The sequence below is a fragment of the Cucurbita pepo genome, chromosome LG03, assembly GCF_002806865.2.
Source record: "Cucurbita pepo subsp. pepo cultivar mu-cu-16 chromosome LG03, ASM280686v2, whole genome shotgun sequence".
In the NCBI taxonomy this organism is placed as follows: domain Eukaryota; kingdom Viridiplantae; phylum Streptophyta; class Magnoliopsida; order Cucurbitales; family Cucurbitaceae; genus Cucurbita; species Cucurbita pepo.
The window spans coordinates 727164-748520 of NC_036640.1; the positions used below are offsets into that span (position 1 = coordinate 727164).

A 21357-nucleotide genomic window follows, 5' to 3' on the forward strand; every position below is an offset into this window, starting at 1 on the left:
CATACTTAATTTTTTTAAAAAAACATTTTTAATTTTTTTTATATTATTTTATTATTTTATTATTTTTAATTTTTTTTGTTTAGTTTCTTCTATATATATTTTAAAAATAACTTAATATTTCATATCATTTTTAAAACATTTGGAATAAATGAACGGATACATTTTATACATATAATAACATTAATTATAATTTATACTAAATGTTTATAAATTATATATATATATAATTTTAAAACCTATTTTAAATTATAATATATTTATTATCTATTTGTTGTAACATTATAATAAACTAATATATAACTATTAATACATTTTATACATATAATAACATTAATTAAGATTTATACTAAAGGTTCATAAATTATATATCATATAACTATTGATACATTTTATACTTATAATAACATTAATTATGATATAATAAACTAACATATAACTATTAATATATTTTATACATATAATAACATTAATTATGATTTACACTAAAGGTTGATAAATTATATATCATATAACTATTAATACTTTATATTATGTTTATAAATTATATATATCTAATTTTAAAATATATTCTAAATTATAATATATTATCTTAAAATTTCATACCATTTTTAAAACACTTTAGAATAAATGAACCTATAACTATTAATACATTTTATACCTATAATAACATTAATTATTAATTATGATTTATATTAAATGTTCATAAATTATATATATAATTTTAAAACATAACATATTCTAAATTATAATATATTTATTATCTATTTGTTAAAAAAAAAATCTAATTTATGTATATTTGAAAAGGTAGTTAATTTTTTAAATCAAAATAATTTGAACCGTCCAATAAATTTTTTTCTCCCCTATTTTAAAAAATCTATAAATTAATTTCATTACCTTCATTTATTCATTCTTCATTATTTAGATCTGTGCAATTCAGCATTCTAGGAAGAGCCCAAAACCATCATTGATACCGTTCAAAACCTATAAATTAATTTCATTCCCTTCCTTTATTCATTTTCATTATTCAAGTTGATTCCTTTCATTGCAATGGATTCAAGCATGTTTCCGTTCGGCTACGACTTCGCTCCCACAGATGAAGAACTATTGATCTATTATTTGTTTCACAAGATTGTTGGAGACATTGTTCCGTCAATTTCGTTGCCTGTGATCGATATTTACTCCCATGAACCTGCTATGATATGGCAACAATGCGGAGGAATGGAGGATAAAGACATCTACTTTTTCACGACCCTAAAAAAGAAGAAATCTCGTATCATCAGGAAGGTCGGTATTAATGGTGGCACTTGGAGTGGGGAGAGCAAAGGTCATAAAGTATTTTCTTCCGCTAACAATGCTCCCATTGGTACTATTAAACGTTTCCATTATGAGACTTCTGGAGGAGTGAATGCTAACGATGACGATTGTTCCTGGATAATGCATGAATACACACTTGATCCTACCGTCCTAACCAATGGGTTTGTACATGATTCGTATGTAGTTTGTCTGATTCGAAAAAGAATATTGAAAAAGGTAAGAAATACAGTCTCGTCAACCATACAAGCACCCTTTGTTTTTAATGGCCCTACAACAACACAAACAGATGCCCTCTACATGGATGGGGTCAATAAATGGTACATATCATTTCTTATCGATCAAAATTATATATATTTTAACATTGTTCATAATAATTATTATTTTTTTCATTTTTACAGTCCAGCACAAATGATAGAATCACAAGATGATATAATATTTGCAAATGAGCTTGAAGAGCAACTAGAAGAATTAAATCCAGAACATTCTGATAATATAATGTTCGCAAATGAGCTTGAGAACCAATTAGAAGAATTAGATGCGGAACATTCTGATGATATAATGTTCGCAAATGAGCCTGAGAACCAATTAGAAGAATTAAATGCGGAACATTCTGATGATATAATGTTCGCAACTGAGATTGAGAATCAACTAGAAGAATTAGATGCGGAACATTATGATGATATAATGTTAGCAAATAATTTTGAGAACCAACGGGAAGAATTAAATGCCGAACATTACGACATAGAAAAAGATTCAAGCAAGGACTTTGAATGGTAGGTAACATTTTAATTTTCATTGATAACAAAAAAATAATTTAATTTTACAGGTATAATAATTTTTAAATAATATTTTTTTTTTCATTCTTCTTAATTTTCAACAGTCCATTCGAACAAATGATGAAATTATATAATCAATCTTTTGAAAATACAATATTCGAAAATGGGTTTGAGAAGCAACAAGGCGAGTTAAACTTAGAATTTCCCGACCTAGAAATAAATTCAAGTATTGACCATTCAAGGTACGCAATATTTTAATTTTGTGAGTTTTCTTTTTTGGTAAGGTATAAGTTTTTTTTTTTTCTAAATATTTTTTTTTCTCCCTAATTTTCAATAGTCAACCTGATCAATTGTCAAGTGATGATATAACTTTCGCCAGCCTACTTGAGAATCAGTTGGAAGAATTAAACACAGATTTTCCAGTCCTAGAAAAAAATTCAAGTATTGATTATTCAAAGTAAGGGATATTTTAATTTTGTGAGTTTTTTTAATTTTATTTAAGGCATAAGTTTTTTTTTTTTTTTTCTTTCTAAATATTGTGTTTTTTTCTTCCTAATTTTCAATAGTCAACCTGTACCAACAATGGAACTACACTATCAATATTCAAATGATGATACAATCCCAAATGAGTTTAACAAGCAACTGGCAACATTAAATACAGAATTTCCAGACAGAGAAAAAAATTCAAGTAACGACCATCAANTTTTTTTTTTTAATTTTATTTTAACATGTTCATAAACAATTATATATTTTTTTTTAATTTTGGTTTTAGTTCACCGGCTCAAATAATGGAATCCTATGTCCAATATTCAAACAATGAAATGCTGTTTCCTGAAGGGAACGAAAAGGAACTTGAACAATGGAACATATTCAACAGAGAACAAAGTTCAAATTATAATCATCAATGGCATTAGGTAAGTTATCCAATTTAATCGCATATAAATTATTTGTAAATATTTTAATTTATCATCCTATTTATTTTTTCATTTATTAATTATTTTTATAAATTCATAATTTTGCAGATGTGATCGTGCTTCTGTTTCGAGCAAAGATGCATTTTCTTTTATTATTTTTAGTTTAGATAAAAGTGTAAAGATAATTATCATGGTGATAATTATCCCGTTAGTCAATAAATTTAGAACAAAAGGAGACTAATTTTATTGTTTTACCAGATTTGGAATCTCAGTAACACAAAGTTTATCCACTCAAGAGTTCATCACTTCGCAGTCTTTTTTTTTTTTTTTTTGAATTTCAAATGCATATGAATAATTGAGTTGAATTATTAAACCAAGCAAACAGAATATAATTTATTTTCTTCTTTAATCTTTTTCGGTAAAGCCAAAACAAATTAGGTAAAAAATTATAGAATGTTGAAAATTTCCATCAAGTATGAAGACCAGTATCAGGAAAGGGGAGGAAATGTTCTTCTCAAGTTATCGTCCAAAAGAATCCTAAGCTGCAATCACAGCTACTGATATTCTGCATTTTTTGCTTTTAACTTTTTTTTTTTTTCTTTCGCTAATATTATTTTAGGCTTTCAGTTTTGTTTCTGATATGTTGTTGATTTCATCTTTTTCTAGGGTTCGTGAATTGAAAGTTGCGAAAAACTCAGAGGACAATAGAGAGGGATGGGAGAGAGATCAGAATGAGCTATGAAGTAATGAAGATGATTAAACACAAACAAAAAGCATCAATTATAGAACAAGAAGAACAAAGAACAGATCAAACTTCCAGACTCGGAATCAATTACCATTACTTCCACTTCTCTGCTCCACAACATCAACACTTGCAGAACACGTCAAAATCCTTCGAAAAATCCGGAACAGAACGAAACTGCAAGAAAATTTCTTCATCTTCCTCCAAATGAAACACTTCCTCTTCCGATTGCGATTCCGATTCTGATTCTGATTCCTCTTATCGCCAGATTTTCTCCTCTTTCTCTGACCTAATTTCTCCTTTACTTTCCACAAACACCTCCTCGTTTTCTCCCGCACCGATTCCTTCGTCGAAAATTTATAGCTCCTCAAATACATTTGCCTGCACGATACTCCATCCACAACCGGAACGCGGCGGCGCGTTCTCGGAATCGCCGATTTATCGGTCTCGTTATCCGAATCCGTCCAATTCGAGAGGTTGATATAGGCTGCGCGCGGCGGACGGCCACTGTCCACGGTGCTAATGCAGTAGTTCGTTGTACAGACCGCGCTCATTTTCTCTGAAGCTCTTTTCGATGATCGTTAATGGCGGAGAAGGGCAAGGAGGGCCGGGAGCATTAGCAGAAGATTGATTTCGAGGGATGATCTGAGAGATCAATTATTGATTCGTTTGTTTTTATAAAGAAAATTTGGGGAAATTCTCGTACGCCAAACAGAAGCTGAAAATGGATCCGAGGCGCTTTTCTTCTTTTAATTGTACAGTTTTATTGATTTATTTATTCATTTTTTTGTCAGTAAGATCAACGGTCTAATATTGACATTATTATTAACATTTTAAATTACAATAAATATAATATAGAAGTTATATAAACTAAATTACCACAAATAACCAATTTTGCCCCCATATATTTTAAAATTGTTTTTCCATTTTAAATATTAGTTGATGATGCAACTAATTTTTTTTCGCTCTAACTAAATTTTGTAGTTATAGTTTAATCTTCTCGTTACAATCTACAAAATATTATCCGAAAAATATACATTTTTATCTTTAAAGTTTAGGTAAATGTCGATTTTGACACGAAATTTCAAAAAATTTCAAATTTACTCTCGAAATCATTTAATTTGGTTCTATTATATTGATTTAAAAAAATGTTTATATGTTATTTTTTTAAAAAAATCTCTTATCTTGTCCCGATATTTGTTTTTTCTCCTATTTGAGCTCCTTCACTAACATTAGCACCGACCCGTTTCCATTTCACTTGCTTGTCGAAAGCTTCGTCTAAGGAATGATAACGTTTTGTTCAATATTTCTCATCGTTCCACAACACTGTTAAGACTGGATAACTAGAGATGTATCGTGGAAGGAGAAAAAGAAAGATTATTTAATATATATATATATATTATCATTTTTATTATAGAAAAATGTAATGTCTAAATTATACCAAATTAAAAATGGCACAATTTTAAAATTAAAAAAGAAGTGGACAGTCAAATAGATTATTGTTTAATTAAAAAATATCTCGTGAATTGCAATAGTAAAGATTAAGCAAAAATCTAGTTGAAATAATAATAAAAATAAATAAATAAATAAATAAGACTGGAAGTGTTTCGAACTCGGCCCATTTTCATGTTAACGGATTTGGTTAGAAACGGCCCAACACAGTGCCACGTGGACATAGTTTGAATAAGAAGTTAAATTTTATTATTAAACTGGTTAAATAATAATAATATAAAATTTAACCATAAACGAAGAGATTTATTAAAAATAGGAATATTATAATAATATTTTAATTTAAATCTCTATTACTTGAAGGAAGTAAAAATAAAAATAAAAATAGCATTATTCTAATAATTTATGAAAAAAATAAAAAACGAAATGTTTTTGTTATGAATCAAAGTAAAAAGAATGGGAGTGAAACCTTTGTCTTAACTTAATTTCATTTTAATAATAAGAAGGAGACGAAAATGGCGGTTGGATTACCTTACACACCTAATGTTAATAAATTAAACTTTACCAATTACTTCTTATCCGAGTACGATTTTCCAAAATATTTAACAAATAAATGCGTGCAGAATACATCTTAATGAAAAAATATCATACTTAGTACGTGTAAGAATAATTCTTTTTACGTGATTAAAAAAATCGTCTTAAGTATTTGACAATATATTATAAACATGTTCAAAGCTTTCATTGAGTCATAGCGTTCATATTTAACTTATTTGAATAGCAAATGTTAAGGTTCGTCTTTTGTTATTTAAATTTATTTTTATTTACTTACCATTATAACACATTTTCAAATTTTAAAACCAAATCTAAAAAAAAAAAGTTTTTAAGAACTTATAACAAAAGAAATTCAAATGGTTTTTTGCAACAAGGATAAGAATTTGATAAAATAATTTTTATACCGATAAAATAAATTATATATTAATAAAAATATTATTTAATTTTATACTTGGTCTCGAAAAAAAAAAAAAAAAAACTCACAAATTTTTAAATAACTCATTACAGGTTTTTAATTAAAAAAATAAAAATAGAATCATAATAATATTTAAACCAAAAGTTTAAAAAATATCGAAGGTTTCGTGAAGATGTAAACATGTAAGGAGGAAGTTGGGTTGGTTTATGAATGACATTGGTAAGAAAATGGAAACCTTGCCGCAACTCCCCTCTCTCATTCTTTTCTCCGGGCGTTGGAGATTTGATACTCCAATTCAACCACCACAATTTCTCTCCCCCATAAATTCCTCAATTTTGATGTCTTTCCTTACCAAATTCTCTTCCCTTCTCTAACTAAAACGCCGCCGCCGCCGCCGTCGTCTAAATGGCTGCTACAGGCGGCGACAGTTTCCCAAGGAGTTGGAGTTACACCAACGAATCGGAGCTCAGAGAGTTCGCCCGGCGACCCACTCTCGGCGAGCTCCTGAAGCGAGTGGAAGACGCACAGTCGCCAGATCACCGTACCGTCGACGTTAGTTATGGGTGCAGTTATCTGGCGCCGCACCCGGTGTTGTATCCTTTCAAGCTTTCGTTTCAGAATCTGAGTTACAGCGTGAAAGTTCGGCGGAGAGGTTCGTCGTTGCCGGAGAATTTGACGGCGGAAGAGAATGGTGGAAGGGTGAAGCTGTTGCTTAATGATATCTCCGGCGAGGCGAGGGAAGGGGAAATTATGGCGGTGCTTGGAGCTAGTGGGTCTGGGAAATCTACGCTCATTGACGCTCTCGCTGATCGGATTACAAAAGGTCAGATTTAAAAAAAAAAAAAAAGAAAAAAAAAATCCTTATATTTTAATTTTAATTTTAATTTACAAATATGTTCTTATTTTGAGTAGAGAAATTGAAAGGGACGGTGACATTAAACGACGAAGTTTTGGAACCTGCGCTGCTGAAAGTAATCTCCGCCTATGTTATGCAAGACGATCTTCTGTTTCCGATGCTAACAGTGGAAGAGACTCTCATGTTCGCGGCGGAGTTCCGGCTACCTCGCTCACTCTCAAAATCCAAGAAGAAAGCGAGAGTTCAAGCCTTAATCGACCAATTAGGTCTAACAACCGCCGCGAACACCGTCATCGGCGGTGAAGGTCACCGCGGCGTCTCTGGTGGAGAACGACGTCGTGTCTCTATCGGAATCGACATTATCCACGATCCGATACTTTTGTTCCTGGATGAACCTACCTCGGGCCTCGATTCCACCAGCGCTTTCATGGTTGTCAAAGTCTTGCAGAGAATCGCACAGAGCGGAAGCATTGTGATAACGTCGATTCATCAACCGAGCTATCGAATCCTCTCGTTGCTTGATCGATTGATCTTCCTTTCCCGTGGGCAAACCGTTTACAGCGGCTCTCCGGCAGAGTTGTCGGATTTTTTGGCTGATTTTGGGCATCCGATTCCAGAGAACGAAAATCGGACGGAATTCGCCTTGGATTTGGTTCGAGATCTGGAAGAAACTGCTGGTGGAACCAGATCCATGGTGGAACACAACAAATCATGGCAGTGGAAGAACAAGAATCACTTAAAAGGTCACAGAATTGTTCGTCGCAATTCTTCTCATCGATTTCATCTCTGTCTCAAAGACGCCATTAGCGCAAGCATTTCGAGAGGGAAATTAGTCTCGGGCGCCCCAATTGATTCGAATCGTTCTTCTTCGTTCTCGAAATTTTCAAATCCTTTGTGGACTGAGATTTTAGTGCTAGCAAAACGATCGATTACGAATTCGAGGAGAATGCCAGAGCTATTTGGAATTAGATTGGGTGCGGTTCTGATCACCGGGGTAATTTTAGCCACCATGTTTTGGCATCTGGATAATTCCCCTAAAGGTGTTAAAGAACGGTTAGGGTTCTTCGCCTTCGCCATGTCCACAACCTTCTACACCTGTGCAGAGGCAATCCCTGTTTTCCTTCAAGAACGATACATTTTTATGAGAGAAACAGCCTACAACGCTTACCGTCGATCTTCGTACGTTCTCGCACATTCGTTAATCTCCATTCCATCGTTGATTATCCTCTCTTTGGCCTTTAGTGGAACGACGTACTTCGCCGTTGGTCTCGCCGGCGGCTTCTCTGGCTTTCTTTTCTTCTTCGCCGCCGTACTCGCCGCCTTCTGGGCCGGGAGTTCGTTTGTTACATTTCTCTCCGGCGTCGTTTCTCATGTAATGTTAGGCTACACCGTCGTTGTCGCCATTTTAGCGTATTTTCTTCTCTTCAGTGGCTTCTTCCTCAGCCGGGACCGGATGCCGCCGTACTGGATCTGGTTTCACTACATGTCGCTGGTGAAGTATCCGTACGAAGCAGTGTTGCAAAACGAGTTTGAGGCGACAGCAGAGTGCTTCGTCCGCGGTGTTCAGATGTTCGACAATACGCCACTCGCGACGGTGCCAGCGGCGGCGAAGGTGGAGCTGCTGAAGAGCATGGGGAAGACGTTGGGGTTCAACATCACCGGATCCACCTGCGTTACTACCGGCTCCGACGTACTGAGGCAACAGGGGATTACGGATTTGAGCAAATGGAACTGTATTTGGATCAGTATGGCTTGGGGATTCTTTTTCAGAATTCTGTTTTATTTCGCGCTCTTGTTTGGTAGTAAAAACAAGAGAAACTGAAAATTAACCCAAAAAAAAAAAAAAACAAAAAAACAAAAAACAGTTGGATGATGAAAGTGTCCGCTAATTTAGGGAGGGAATAATCATGATTTTATAATCAAATAATACTCTCTCCATTAATACTGAAACACGAAGCAAAGTCATATGCTCACCCGGGACAATATCTAACACAAACAACAATAGATTTATTATTATTATTATTATTTTAATTTGGATTATAATAACTTAGACGAACAGAGTGAATATTTAATTACTTTTATTATTTAACTTTTTTATTTTTATTCTAATTAGATAAAATAACGATGGGCAAAAAAGTAAAATCCACCTAAACGGGCCAAGAGAACAAATGAACGAGGAATGCGAAGCCCAAAAACCTTTAAGCCTCAGTTCCCGCCAGCGGCTTTGGGTATCTTCATCTTTTCGATATTGACGGCGCTCTACAATTGATCCGCCGCAGCGACGGGATGAACTACGGCGCTTATGGCCGCCTTATCCAGCACTGCACCGATCAACGATTCTTCCGCCTCGGTAAGCAGCTTCACGCTCGTCTTGTTTTATCATCAGTCGCTCCGGATAACTTCCTCGGATCGAAACTCATTGCCTTATACTCAAAATCCGGCAGCCTTAGAGATGCGTATAATGTGTTTGATAGCATTTCTCACAAAAACATTTTCTCTTGGAATGCTTTGTTTATCAGCTACACTCTTCACAATATGCACGCTGATATGCTGAAGCTGTTTTCGTCTTTGGTTAATTTAAATTCGACGGATGTGAAGCCTGATAAATTTACGGTTACTTGTGTTTTGAAAGCGTTGGCGTCTTTGTTTACGAATTCGATTTTGGCTAAGGAAGTTCATTGTTTCGTTCTTCGACGAGGGCTAGAATCTGATATTTTTGTTGTCAATGCTTTAATTACTTTTTACTCGAGGTGTGATGAGCTGGCTTTAGCGAGAATTATGTTTGATAGAACGCCTGAGAGAGATATAGTGTCTTGGAATGCGATGGTGGCTGGGTACTCGCAGGGTGGGTTATATGAAGACTGCAAGGAACTATTTAAAGCGATGTTGGGTTCAGGAGAGCCGAAGCCTAATGCATTAACCGCAGTCAGTGTTTTGCAAGCTTGTGCTCATTCAAATGATCTAATTTTTGGGATGGAAGTTCATAAATTCGTCAATGAAAGCGGGATTGAAATGGATGTTTCACTATTCAACGCTGTTATTGGATTATATGCAAAGTGTGGTAGCTTGGATTATGCACGGGAGTTGTTCGAAGGAATGCCTGAGAAAGATGAGGTCACCTATGGCTCAATGATATCAGGCTACATGGTCCATGGTTTTGTTAACCAAGCAATGGATCTTTTTCGAGAACTGGAAAGGCCAGCATTGAGCACATGGAATGCTGTGATTTCTGGTCTGGTTCAGAACAACCAACAAGATGGAGTTGTAGATATATTTCGAGCAATGCAATTGCATGGTTGCAGACCAAATACTGTGACACTTGCGAGCGTTCTTCCCATTTTCTCACACTTTTCAACCCTGAAAGGTGGGAAAGAAATTCATGCTTATGCTGTTAGAAACGCCTACGATGGGAATATTTATGTTGCTACTGCCATCATTGATTCTTATGCTAAGTCTGGTTACCTCCAGGGGGCACGCCAAGTTTTTGACCAATTAAAACGTAGGAGTCTAATCATTTGGACTGCAATAATTTCAGCGTATGCTGCGCACGGAGATGCTAATGCGACTCTAAGTCTTTTTTATGAGATGCTGACAAATGGCATTCGACCTGACCCGGTAACCTTTACATCAGTATTAGTTGCCTGTGCCCATTCAGGAGAGTTGGATGAAGCCTGGAAGATATTTAATGTCTTGTTACCAGAGTTTGGGATTCAACCACTAGTCGAGCATTATGCTTGCATGGTTGGAGTCCTTAGTCGAGCAGGAAAGCTCTCTGATGCAGTTGAATTTATTTCTAAAATGCCAATTGAACCTACTGCAAAAGTTTGGGGTGCTTTGCTCAATGGGGCTTCTGTTGCTGGTGATGTTGAACTTGGAAAGTATGTTTTCGATCGTCTCTTTGATATCGAGCCTGAAAATACTGGTAACTACATCATCATGGCTAATTTATATTCACAATTTGGAAGGTGGAAAGAAGCTGACAATGTTAGGGATTTGATGAAGGAAGTTGGATTGAAGAAGATCCCGGGTAGTAGCTGGATAGAAACAAGGGAAGGGCTGCAGAGTTTTGTAGCTAGAGACACTTCAAATGACAGGACTCCAGAGATTTATGGAACGTTGGAAGGATTGGTTGGGTTGATGAAAGAAGAAGGACTCATTCAGCAACATGAGATAGATGACGACTGTGGCAGTGGTTAGCGCATGGGTGATCATCCAAGGAAGCATGGAACATATAACAAGACGACCTATGAAGCACATTGGTGTACCATTCCTCTGCTTGGATCACGCTCCTCGAAGATAAACTAGCTTGTTGCATGACAGGAGAGTCCATAGCATTAGTCATTCCTTGAAACGTTGTGGACTTATATCTGATTTCATCTCAACAAGCCAATTGAGAACCGCGCAAACTAGCTGCAGAAAAATGGTTCTCCATTGACCAAAGCTGTTCTTTCTGCTGGCAATTAACTTGCCCTCTCTATTTATAGGCCAAGCTATCTGTGTAGGCACAGTAGGTTCACAGAAGCATAATGTTGAAGGCTGCTAGAATTCGTCCGGAAGGGGTAAATATATTCATGAATGCGACTACGAATGAAAAAGGAGTTTGATATTTAGCTCTGCTGGTGGGTAATAAGGATTATTTAGTTCATAATAGTATATGATTCAAGAGTTCCAGATTACATTTCTGACATGAGAGAAAGGTAGGCAGCAAGTTGAATGGTTACTTAATAGATTTGTAGCCTGATGAAGATGGTTATATGTCGTTAGTTGAGAGCTAGACAACACTGCAGCTTGTAGGCTTTGTTAATTTCGGATTCCCAAAGGATGCCGAAAATGGACCCAGATCGATGCTTATCGTATATAATATTTGATAATCCCCACAAAAGCATTACTTTATGCTCCGTATAATTGTAAGGTGATTTTGGAATGCACTTTAGTATTTCTTTCAACGGAGGTGGGTGACACTTCACTTTCAAAAGTAAGAATCGTGAGTTTGTGATTTTCTTTCTACCATTTTCGGTAAGTTCATCTAACTGTTTGAGATCATAACAGGGCTGTTGCGTTCCTTGCTTCAGATATCTCAATCACGATGCCTTCAGTTGAAACCACTCAACTTCCCTCAAGCTGCATCTTGCAGGTATGAAAGGAAAATTGCTAATATTAAATTCTTTCGTACAACTGCCTTGAAGCTTAATAAAATAAATGTAGTGATTTAGCTTAGTATAGCCGACAATAATATTTCATATTAAATAGTAGCTTGTTCACTAAATCCTTTACTTAGTATACTTCATTGCTTCTGACTCGTTACTTTTCTCTTGATACTCTGTTTCACCATTCAGCTTATATGTGTTCAATTTCATTTCTTTTTGTCACAAAATCTATATAAATTGAACTACCTAGACACATACAAACAGATACGAATAGATATTCATATGCATTTTTGGATTCGAGAGGTGTAAAATTCAATCAAAGGAAAAAGAGGGACATCAGGGGTCAACATTTCAAGGTAGTAAACTATATTTCACACCCTACCACTTGTGTAGCAATCAAATTAGATTAGAATCGAACATATTAGAGAAATATGTAGCCTATTGATCCTTAGAGCCAAGTGAGAAAAGATCCGAAAGAAAAAGCTCAAGCTCCTTAGTATTCACCTCCTTCTTGAGACGGTAAAATCCTACCTAAGGTCAAAAGTTGTTTTGTAGATTAGTTGCGGTACAGCTAAGCTCACCTACAGACTTGTAGACGACATATATGAAAATGAATATATATATATATATATATATATATCAGATTATAAGTTTAGCCTTTTAATTTTCATTTTTGTGTCAACTAAACTTTAAAACGATTAATAGATCTCCAAAATTTCAAACTTTGGACACATGGGAAGAGCAATGATCTGTCGAACCACGTGAACGTAACAATTCCCTCATCAAAATGAAACTTTTGCCCATAACACTAAGCTAGGAAATTTGGAAGAAGAGGTTGCAGAGAGAGAGAGAGAGAGAGAGAGAGAGTAGAAATATGATTTGGATCTTGTGGAATTCCACCGGCTTTGACGAAAGAGTGTTAGGTTGGTTGGTACAAAAGGAAGAGCCATGGATGGGCCACGCTTCCCTTGACTCTTCTCTGCTTGTTTTGATGCGTATCACAGATAAAAAGGCAATGACTATCAGCTTATGGAAAAAGGGAGTGAATAACAGGTTGGATTTGGCCCTTTCTTCTGGCTAATTAAATTATAATTTCCTTCTCCCCTATTATTATTATTATTATTATTTATCCATCTTTATTAGGAGAATTTATTTAGTGTTCTTGGATTGTAGGTAGTGCTCTTAGTTTTATAATCATTAGAGAAAGGGAGGAGTTTATCTAATGACCATGTCCAAATTGAAACCTAAATAGTATGCTATCTTCTTGTCATGGTGGTGGATTTGGAGATGGGCCTGATAGAAAAGCCCATCAGACCCAACCCAAATTAAAACTAACAAAACGGATATATTACTTTGTTTGATTTTAAATTTTTTTAAATGTTCTTTATACTTTTAAATATCTAATTTAATTCACGTGCTTTCGATTTCAAGAAAAGAGGGCACCAACACGAGTGCTTGTGAGCTCAAACCAAGACATCCACCAAACAACTGTAGATCAGAGCTTTGTAGTCAAATTCAAACTCATAATTGTTTTTTTTTTTCTTTTAATTTTTAATTTTTTTTAAATGCTTTAAAAGAGAAGGTGAAACATCCCATATTGCCTTCAAAAACCAAGCCTCCTTTTAGACATGAGACCTCAACACCATCCTATTTTAACTAATTTATATTAATTTAAATCGAGATTGTTATATAAATGTTAATGTATTATTCTTTTTCAATTTTTTATGTTTAATCCTTACATTTTCAATAAATCTAAAAATTAGATTTTATTATTAGTTTGAACTTTGAAGTTAATTTTTTATCTAAATTAGTTTAATAATAGTAGTATTTTGATTTGAAGGATAACTAATAGGATTTTTTAAAAATATAATTAATTATATAGACTGACTTTAATATTATTTAAAAACATAAAAATCAGAAACCTAAATCTAACTCTAAATTTTCTTAAACTCGAGCAACTCTTTAGACTTCCCTTCAATAATGAAATCTAGATTATTTATTATTATTTAAATAAAATGTTCAATCTTGAATGACAACTCTTTTCATGAAAGTATATTAAGTACTATAAGAGTATGAATACTTCTTTTATTTATTATCTGTCACGTTAGCATTCATTTAAAAACGACGTGAGGTTTACCAATTAAAAAAATATATTATTATAATGTGAGAAAAGGAAGTATGATCATATTTTCTCGACGAAAGACGTGTACAAAAGGCTAAATATTTACATATTTAGAAAAGGAAAAGGAGGGGAGGGGGGGTCTAACAGGACAATATGATCAATCAGATCCAGACATAATGCAAGGGAACATCTATAAGCTGATCTCAGAAACAGGGTCTTGTGCATGTACCACTCATTTTGGTTGGTGCAGTGTTCACATCACTTCCAAAAGAAAATTAGACTTTTTGTTAATAAAATATTCAAATAAAAATACTTTCCAAATAAATGAAAATGCATTTAAATTCGTTATTTCTATCCTTTAAAGAGAGGGTAAAAAAGATTTTTCCTTAGAGCCAATAATTTCCCATCCTTTTTGTTGAAACAGCTATGGCAATACTTTTCCAAATCTTAAGACAAATTTCACAATTGGGTTTGATGAGATTTTGTTTGTTGATTGATCAGAAAATTCTGCATTATCGATTTGGTATAATATTTACAAGACATAAAAATTTAAGGAATAATTAATCCATCACCTGAAAAAAGAAAAGTTTTAATTTTATGCCAACTTCCTTATAAAGGAGGAATAAAAATAAAAATAAAAAAACTTTCATCCCCAACATTTATCTTTTCCCCTTTTTTTTTTAAAAAAAAAAAAATTATGTCAACTCATCTGTCAATTTCTATATTTACTTATAGTGAAGAAATAATTAAAAAAATAATAATAATAGGCGAAAATTAGACTCAAAAAATAAAATAAAGGAAAAAATTAGAGTGAGAGAGAGACTCGTTTATGTCGGTTAACAACTTACAAAGTAGGATTTGAAGAAACCCTATAATAAATAACAGTGAACTCATCCTATCCTATACCATCAAAAAAATTCTTCTTATTGGTTGCCACCCATGACTTTTGATTGAAAAGAAATCAAGATTTTCCTAGAAGTTGCAACTAATTGCTGTTTTATATTTAGTTTTTTCAGTCCATTGATATGAAAATTTTAAAAAAATAAGAACAATGGGTCTCAGATGTATGGGAAAATGTTTAAATTTAATCTTTTATAACTCCCCAACTTCAACCTTAGATTACAGGAAAAGTTCTATGTTAGGACTCGCTATCGGAAAGAAATGAATTATATTGACGACGAGCATATGATAAACATATCCATGTATCTATCTATCTAAATATGTTAGTAAAACAATAATGTAATAACATTTGTATAATAATAGGGTTAAGTATAAAGGTTAATTATTTGATAATAACCAAATTTATAAGTAGAGTATGATAACGACACTGGAATCTGTAGTATGAGTTTTGATTGACAAATTATGAGCTTTGTAATTGACAGAATATAATTCCCCACTCTTATCCTTTTCCCTTTTAACTTATTTCTCTCTCTTTCATAATTGCTTGGCCATGCTGACAGCTATGCAATTCCATTTCAGATTTAATTTCACAACCACTTTATTGTTGCTTTGTAATGGAGATACAGTTTTTAGAATTTCAGAATTTTTTTTTCTTTGCAGTTTTATTCAATCTTTTATTAATTGAGGCAAAAGGCTCACTTAAACAATTCCTTTATTTTGCTAATTGAGGCTTAGCTCAGCTCATTAATGTCTAATCTCTCTACCATGCCAAAGGAGAAAGACACAAATGCTGAATCCCACTTCAAAAAGTCTACCTAAAAAAATGAATAGAAATTACTACAAGGCAAGGCAAAGTAGATTGCTGGATTTACAAGGAATGAAATTCCAAATGCAGATCAGAAATGTGGAGGTAGTTTTTACAGTAAGAAAAAGGAGGAGGGGGTGCTTTTCTGATTTAGATTAGGAAAAATTGCCTGAAATGGTGGGTTGTGGCTGATGGTAAGGTGATTAGAAATGGTGGGTTTTGCTCATAAATTTCAGTTGGAGCTTTTTTATAATTGCAGTGCAGACATGAAGTGGCGGAAGGCCCCAAACCCATAAAAAAAGCCCACCACTTGTCTATAAAAATACAGAAAAAGAGTAAAAGGCAGAGAGAAAACAGAGAAGGGAGGGAGACTGGGGATTGGGGAGGGACAACAATGTCAGATTTGTAGTTTGTTTAGTGTGTTTTTATTATCCCCATGCTAGATCGCATAAGATAGAAAGAAAAAAGAGAAAAGAAAACAAAAGAGAAACAGAGAGAAAGAGAAACTAACCCGGTGGATCCTCTGTGGAAAAGCAAGCTTCCAAAAACCCTCAGTGATTCAATCGGCTGACTCTCCCCTTTTGATCACTCTGATCTCAGACCAAACGCTGCCACTTTCTTAACAGTTATGTGCTTTTACAGCTCAGTCTGTTCCTGGAAGATGACACAGAAGCAAGGGCCAAACCCATAAATCCCAGATTCAAGGTACACAGGACCAGCACCACCTCCATATTCTCTGAACTTGTATTAAGACTGTTGCTTTCTTGTCTCAAGGGACATTTTGCAGTTATTTTAGCCCATACCTGTCCGGTCTTTATCTGAATTTTTTGTTCATATTAATGGTGTCTGGATATATTGGGGGGGATGTGGATGTAGTTTCAGGAATAGGGGTTGAAAGTATTGAGTATAAACAAAACCTGGAGCTGAGAGTGGGTCTAGGTCGTGTTCTTGATCTGGGATGATGAATTTTTTGATTGCTGGCTCATTTGGATGATACATATGAAACAGAAACTCCAGTAATTTTGTGTCCATTGACTGGCCTTTTAGAAAAAAAAATGGTTAAACCATGCTGGAAGCCTCACGATGATGGTGATTCAAACGGACGAGTTGATGGGTTGTTGTGGTCTAAGGATCTGGGGCATCATGTTTATGGGCAATTCTCCATGGCAGTAATCCAAGCTAATAATGTGGTGGAAGATCAAAGCCAGCTTGAATCTGGGGCTTTGAGTATGACCAACCCAGGTCCGCAGGGGACCTTTGTCGGAGTTTATGACGGCCATGGCGGAACCGAAGCTTCACGGTTTGTCAACGACAATCTCTTCAGCAATCTCAAAAGTTGGTTTTCATCTTCATTGCAAACATTGTACAGTCTGATTTTTTTTTTTTTTTTCTGGGTCTCAAAATTTGCAGGAATATTAAGTCCCCACGAGCTGCTTTTGATGTTTCTTTGTGGTTTTTCAAAGCGCAGGATATGTATCTTTGCACCAAAACATATCAGAAAACGCTATCAGGAAGGCTTTTGCAGCAACAGAAGAGGAGTTTCTCTCTCTTGTCCAGAAACAGTGGCTTAATGAACCCAAGATTGCATCTGCTGGATCATGTTGTTTGGTAGGGATCATATGCAATGGACAGCTTTATATTGCCAACGCAGGCGATTCTCGAGCAGTGCTTGGGAGAACCGAGAGAGCCACTAGAGAAGTCATTGCCATTCAATTGTCCACAGAACACAATGCAAGCATAGAATCAGTGAGAGATGAACTACGGATGGTTCATCCAGAAGATCCTCAGATTGTGATCCTAAAGCACAATGTGTGGCGTGTTAAAGGTATCATACAGGTAATTTTCCTGGAAATTCTCTTGAAGTTTGAGAGGGTAGCTGTTGATTGTTAAGTGAAGCAATCTAGGAATCCTCTACAGTTCTGAACCTTCAAAAACTTGCCCCCTGCAGATTTCAAGATCCATAGGTGATGCATATTTAAAAAAGGCAAAGTTCAACAGACCTCCTCTGCCACCTAAATTTCAACTGCCTGAGCCATTTTACAAACCAATCCTCAGTGCAGAACCGTCAATACTGGTCCACAGACTCCGCCCAGATGATCAATATCTCATATTTGCTTCTGATGGTCTGTGGGAGCACCTTAGCAACCAGAAGGCTGTTGACATCGTCAACAGCTATCCTCGAAATGTAAGAATATTTCTTCTCATAATCCACCATCTTGTTGATCCATGACATTGATTTGATGACCACCACTTTCATATTCCTTATGAAAATTTTCTAAAATTTATGGTTCCACTTGGTGAAAAACTGCAGGGAATAGCAAGGAGACTTATCAAGGCTGCACTTCGAGAAGCAGCTAAAAAAAGAGAGATGAGATATTCCGACCTGAAAAAGATAGATAGAGGTGTGCGAAGGCATTTCCACGATGACATTTCTGTTGTAGTTGTGTTCTTAGATCCTCAGTTGATCAATGGCAGGCCCTCCCCTTGTTCCTTGTCAATCAGAGGAGGAGAAGGTCTCCCTACGTCAGCAAACTCCTAGCTGGTAAACTTTGTTAATGTCTTTATACCCTTTTCAATTTCTTGACAAACAAAACTAGAAAATTCAGGCTTCTTAGAAAGATCTATCAATTTGTAAGATCTTCTATTAGCAAGTAAAATAGAAGATGACAGGATGCAAATGTACAAAGTTCGTAAATCGTTTCTTGATGTAACAAAATGAAACAACGTCCTTCATCTTTGTAAATCTTGTTTTTCCATCAGAAATATCAACATTATCCCGTTCTTTACCATCAACACATAATATTCTCTTCTTTTGAGAGTTGGTATATAGATTAGCAGGCATCACTCATGGCTGACAGCACAATAGGNTGGGGGGGGGGGGGGGGTATGAACCTGACCAGTAATATCATACACTCCACCAATAAGCATAACTTCATTTCGGTTCCTCAAGAAGAGCAAGCCTGAAACACATAGTGAAAGTCAAACCTTCACAAAGGTGAGCAAGCCATTCGTTACACTATCGGACTGGCTACTGAAGATTTTTCTAGATCCCTTATAAGTGAGATAATTGAGATAAATATGGGTAAATCAAACAGAGTAAAAGCAGTCACAAGGTTCTTGAAGCAAATCCAAAACCCCTTCAGAGCTTCATCTGTTATTCTCAATTATAGTTAAAGACCAAATACCCCTGCCATTTGAAATTTTTTGAAATATAAAGATCAGAGAAGAAAAATTGACGAGGGCAGTTGCTAAGGTGATAGTGGAAGAAACAAAAGGGATATAAATACATCATCAGAATTAAGGATGACTCTGAATTCAATCCATCGCCTGTGTAAATCAACAATTTTTTTTTAGTTTTTTCCTCTAACAGATCCTCAATACAAACAAAAGAAGAAAACACTTGGTGCTAGAAAATAATGGCTAAGAGCCGCCTTATGCCGTCACATCTTATCAAACAACTCAAGAAAAAGCACCTGGGTGACAGAAATGCTGCTATGAAACGGGATTTCAGTGTGCAAAATGTGGAGAAAGCAAATCAGGAACACCCATGAAAATTACATTGAACCTGCAAAGATGAACGAATCAATTAGATAACTTCTCCCATGTTAATTAAGTTGAATAAGGTCTATAAGATAAAAGTCAGAAGTATGTTGACCACCAACGCAGATGGAAAAACTTCTTTTAGGCCATTGTTCTGCCTTCCATAAAATCGTGGCACTTCCAGATAACAGTTGCTTAGCCTACTAAAAAGGAACCAACATCTAGTGACCATTTAAAGGCTTCACCAAACAAGTTGCTTAGCCTACTAAAAAGGAACCAACAGGTACATCCCCCTTGCCATTTACTTGGATCGAACTCAAAGGGCTTGCTTGAGCACTGGAAGGACGATGATAATAATAGTGTAGATAATTTTTTTTTTAAAATGGGCATGTAGAAAACTGGATGGAAGTATACCCTCCAATTGGATAAAGAGGATGCAGTTCTAGAAATTTAAAACACCTACATCTAATGGAGTTCAATGTTATACATTTCATACAAAGTAATGGCCGCATCCTTAAATTGAAAGGGTTCAGGATACGATGAACTAAATGGTTAATAGCTCGGCTTGTCCAATTGGTTAAACGAGCTTGGCTGTGCATAAGACTTGTTGATATAACTTTCTTGTTCAACCAAAAGGGAACTCTACAAAAATGGGGAAAATCTGACAAGCCGCGCTTTCTTCTTTGCCTCCTCGTCAGTAGCCATTGACAAAGTTAAGAGCTCAAATCTGAAAAACATAAAAGATAGTCGGACTGAGGAAAGATGAATTATACAAACTTCTCTAACACGATACTAATAAAGCAGAGAGAAAAACCTCTCCGCTCTGGCCTTTCTCTTCAGCTCTTCTGCTTTGAACATTTCATCCGGCCCACATACTGAATCAATGCCGAACCTGCGAAGTTTCCAGTACTCAAACGAAATGGCAGCTTTAAAATTGCGGAACGACACAAGAAAGAAAAATAAAGAAAAAAGGATGAATAAGAAGTTCCGAACTACTTCTGCATCCAATTCGAAAAATGAGAATACAGAATATCTTGTTCTTGAATAAATGCATTAATCAGTTGAAGAATTCACTATCTATCCAGGAAACGGCATCAAATTCAAAGACAGAATTCTAAGCTCTTCACATTCCTCGGAACATAGACATACGAACACGCAACAAATCCGTACGAAAAAATAAACAATGCTACTAAACCGCAAAATTACCTCTCAGCTCGAGAGAATCGCTTTTCTGCCTCCGACAAACGTACAGGAATCCCGAACCGCTCCGCACGACGGATCTTCTTGAAGATATCAAAAACAGAAGCATGATGCTCCGATGTTCTCCCCAAAGCGGCACGTTGAGATTCAGTGCCTTCCTTTGTAGCGGTGGGAGTCACGGAATGGGAAGGCCCGACAGCAAATGAACGGCGATTTTGGTGTTGATCTACTTGGCCATTACCAGCGGCTGCAGATCCTAAATTCAACGGCAAGGCCGATTTCGGTCCTGGAAGATTGTTTTCGCTCAGTTCTTCTGAGAAATCAGTCGCCATTGAAGAAGGAAGATCGGGACCTGCGCGAAATTCAGAATCATTAATATAAAGAGGGTGAGCTTTTCGATGCGCGGTTTTATTTTTTTTGGGTTATCCTTGTATTTTTCAACGCCTGACCGGTTTGGCGGTTTGGGATCCATCTTGGCGGTTCGTTTCTTTTCTCTTTGGCGGTTTGTATTTTGTGGCAGAGAAATAACGGTATTTTCATTTTCGATTGATAAATATAAAATTGATATGTTTAGTCACTTGAAAATATATGCTTCAAATATTCAAATATTTGTTTGTCGTGACCA

At 35.4% G+C, this 21357-nt stretch overlaps 6 protein-coding genes and 1 long non-coding RNA gene across 15 annotated transcripts; 4 read left to right on the forward strand and 3 right to left on the reverse strand.

The window, feature by feature from the left end:
- Positions 1–1047: 1047 nt before the first annotated feature.
- Positions 1048–3746, forward strand: LOC111791581 (transcription factor JUNGBRUNNEN 1-like). Its single transcript, XM_023672973.1, has 3 exons — positions 1048–1631; positions 1713–2087; positions 3671–3746. The coding sequence occupies exons 1-3, from the start codon at positions 1048–1050 to the stop codon at positions 3744–3746; spliced, it is 1035 nt and encodes a 344-aa protein (XP_023528741.1).
- LOC111791056 lies at positions 3737–4521 on the reverse strand. The gene has a single exon (XM_023672241.1). The coding sequence runs from the start codon at positions 4298–4300 to the stop codon at positions 3833–3835; it is 468 nt and encodes a 155-aa protein (XP_023528009.1). The 5' UTR covers positions 4301–4521; the 3' UTR covers positions 3737–3832.
- A 2000-nt stretch (positions 4522–6521) lies between these two features.
- Positions 6522–8861, forward strand: LOC111789820 (ABC transporter G family member 20-like). The gene is made up of 2 exons (XM_023670520.1): positions 6522–6985; positions 7075–8861. The coding sequence occupies exons 1-2, from the start codon at positions 6568–6570 to the stop codon at positions 8838–8840; spliced, it is 2184 nt and encodes a 727-aa protein (XP_023526288.1). The 5' UTR covers positions 6522–6567; the 3' UTR covers positions 8841–8861.
- A 372-nt stretch (positions 8862–9233) lies between these two features.
- On the forward strand, positions 9234–12322 carry LOC111789821 (pentatricopeptide repeat-containing protein At2g37310). Of its 2 annotated transcripts, none has more exons than XM_023670521.1 (2): positions 9234–11993; positions 12068–12322. In XM_023670521.1, the coding sequence occupies exon 1, from the start codon at positions 9305–9307 to the stop codon at positions 11213–11215; it is 1911 nt and encodes a 636-aa protein (XP_023526289.1). In that variant the 5' UTR covers positions 9234–9304; the 3' UTR covers positions 11216–11993; positions 12068–12322. The 2 variants fall into 2 exon arrangements, with proteins under 2 accessions (XP_023526289.1, XP_023526290.1); XM_023670522.1 differs by having other exon boundaries at positions 12091–12322.
- A 1985-nt stretch (positions 12323–14307) lies between these two features.
- On the reverse strand, positions 14308–16592 carry LOC111790561. Its single transcript, XR_002814487.1, has 2 exons — positions 16504–16592; positions 14308–14548 (listed from the first exon to the last, which is right to left on the reverse strand). It is a non-coding gene; the product is annotated as an uncharacterized LOC111790561 (long non-coding RNA).
- Positions 16021–18787, forward strand: LOC111790560 (probable protein phosphatase 2C 38). Of its 2 annotated transcripts, none has more exons than XM_023671509.1 (5): positions 16021–16697; positions 17001–17327; positions 17461–17828; positions 17941–18177; positions 18304–18787. In XM_023671509.1, the coding sequence occupies exons 2-5, from the start codon at positions 17048–17050 to the stop codon at positions 18529–18531; spliced, it is 1113 nt and encodes a 370-aa protein (XP_023527277.1). In that variant the 5' UTR covers positions 16021–16697; positions 17001–17047; the 3' UTR covers positions 18532–18787. The 2 variants fall into 2 exon arrangements, with proteins under 2 accessions (XP_023527277.1, XP_023527278.1); XM_023671510.1 differs by having other exon boundaries at positions 17041–17327.
- A 76-nt stretch (positions 18788–18863) lies between these two features.
- LOC111790562 (protein MODIFIER OF SNC1 11-like) lies at positions 18864–21124 on the reverse strand. 7 transcript variants are annotated; one of them, XR_002814491.1, is made up of 4 exons: positions 20739–21124; positions 20347–20424; positions 19466–20259; positions 18864–18952 (listed from the first exon to the last, which is right to left on the reverse strand). XR_002814491.1 is itself a non-coding variant. In XM_023671511.1 (3 exons), the coding sequence occupies exons 1-3, from the start codon at positions 21062–21064 to the stop codon at positions 20175–20177; spliced, it is 489 nt and encodes a 162-aa protein (XP_023527279.1). In that variant the 5' UTR covers positions 21065–21124; the 3' UTR covers positions 19256–20174. The 7 variants fall into 7 exon arrangements, 1 of the variants encoding a protein (XP_023527279.1); XR_002814488.1 differs by having other exon boundaries at positions 18864–19179; XR_002814494.1 differs by lacking the exon at positions 18864–18952 and having other exon boundaries at positions 19256–19557; positions 20020–20259.
- Positions 21125–21357: the final 233 nt, after the last annotated feature.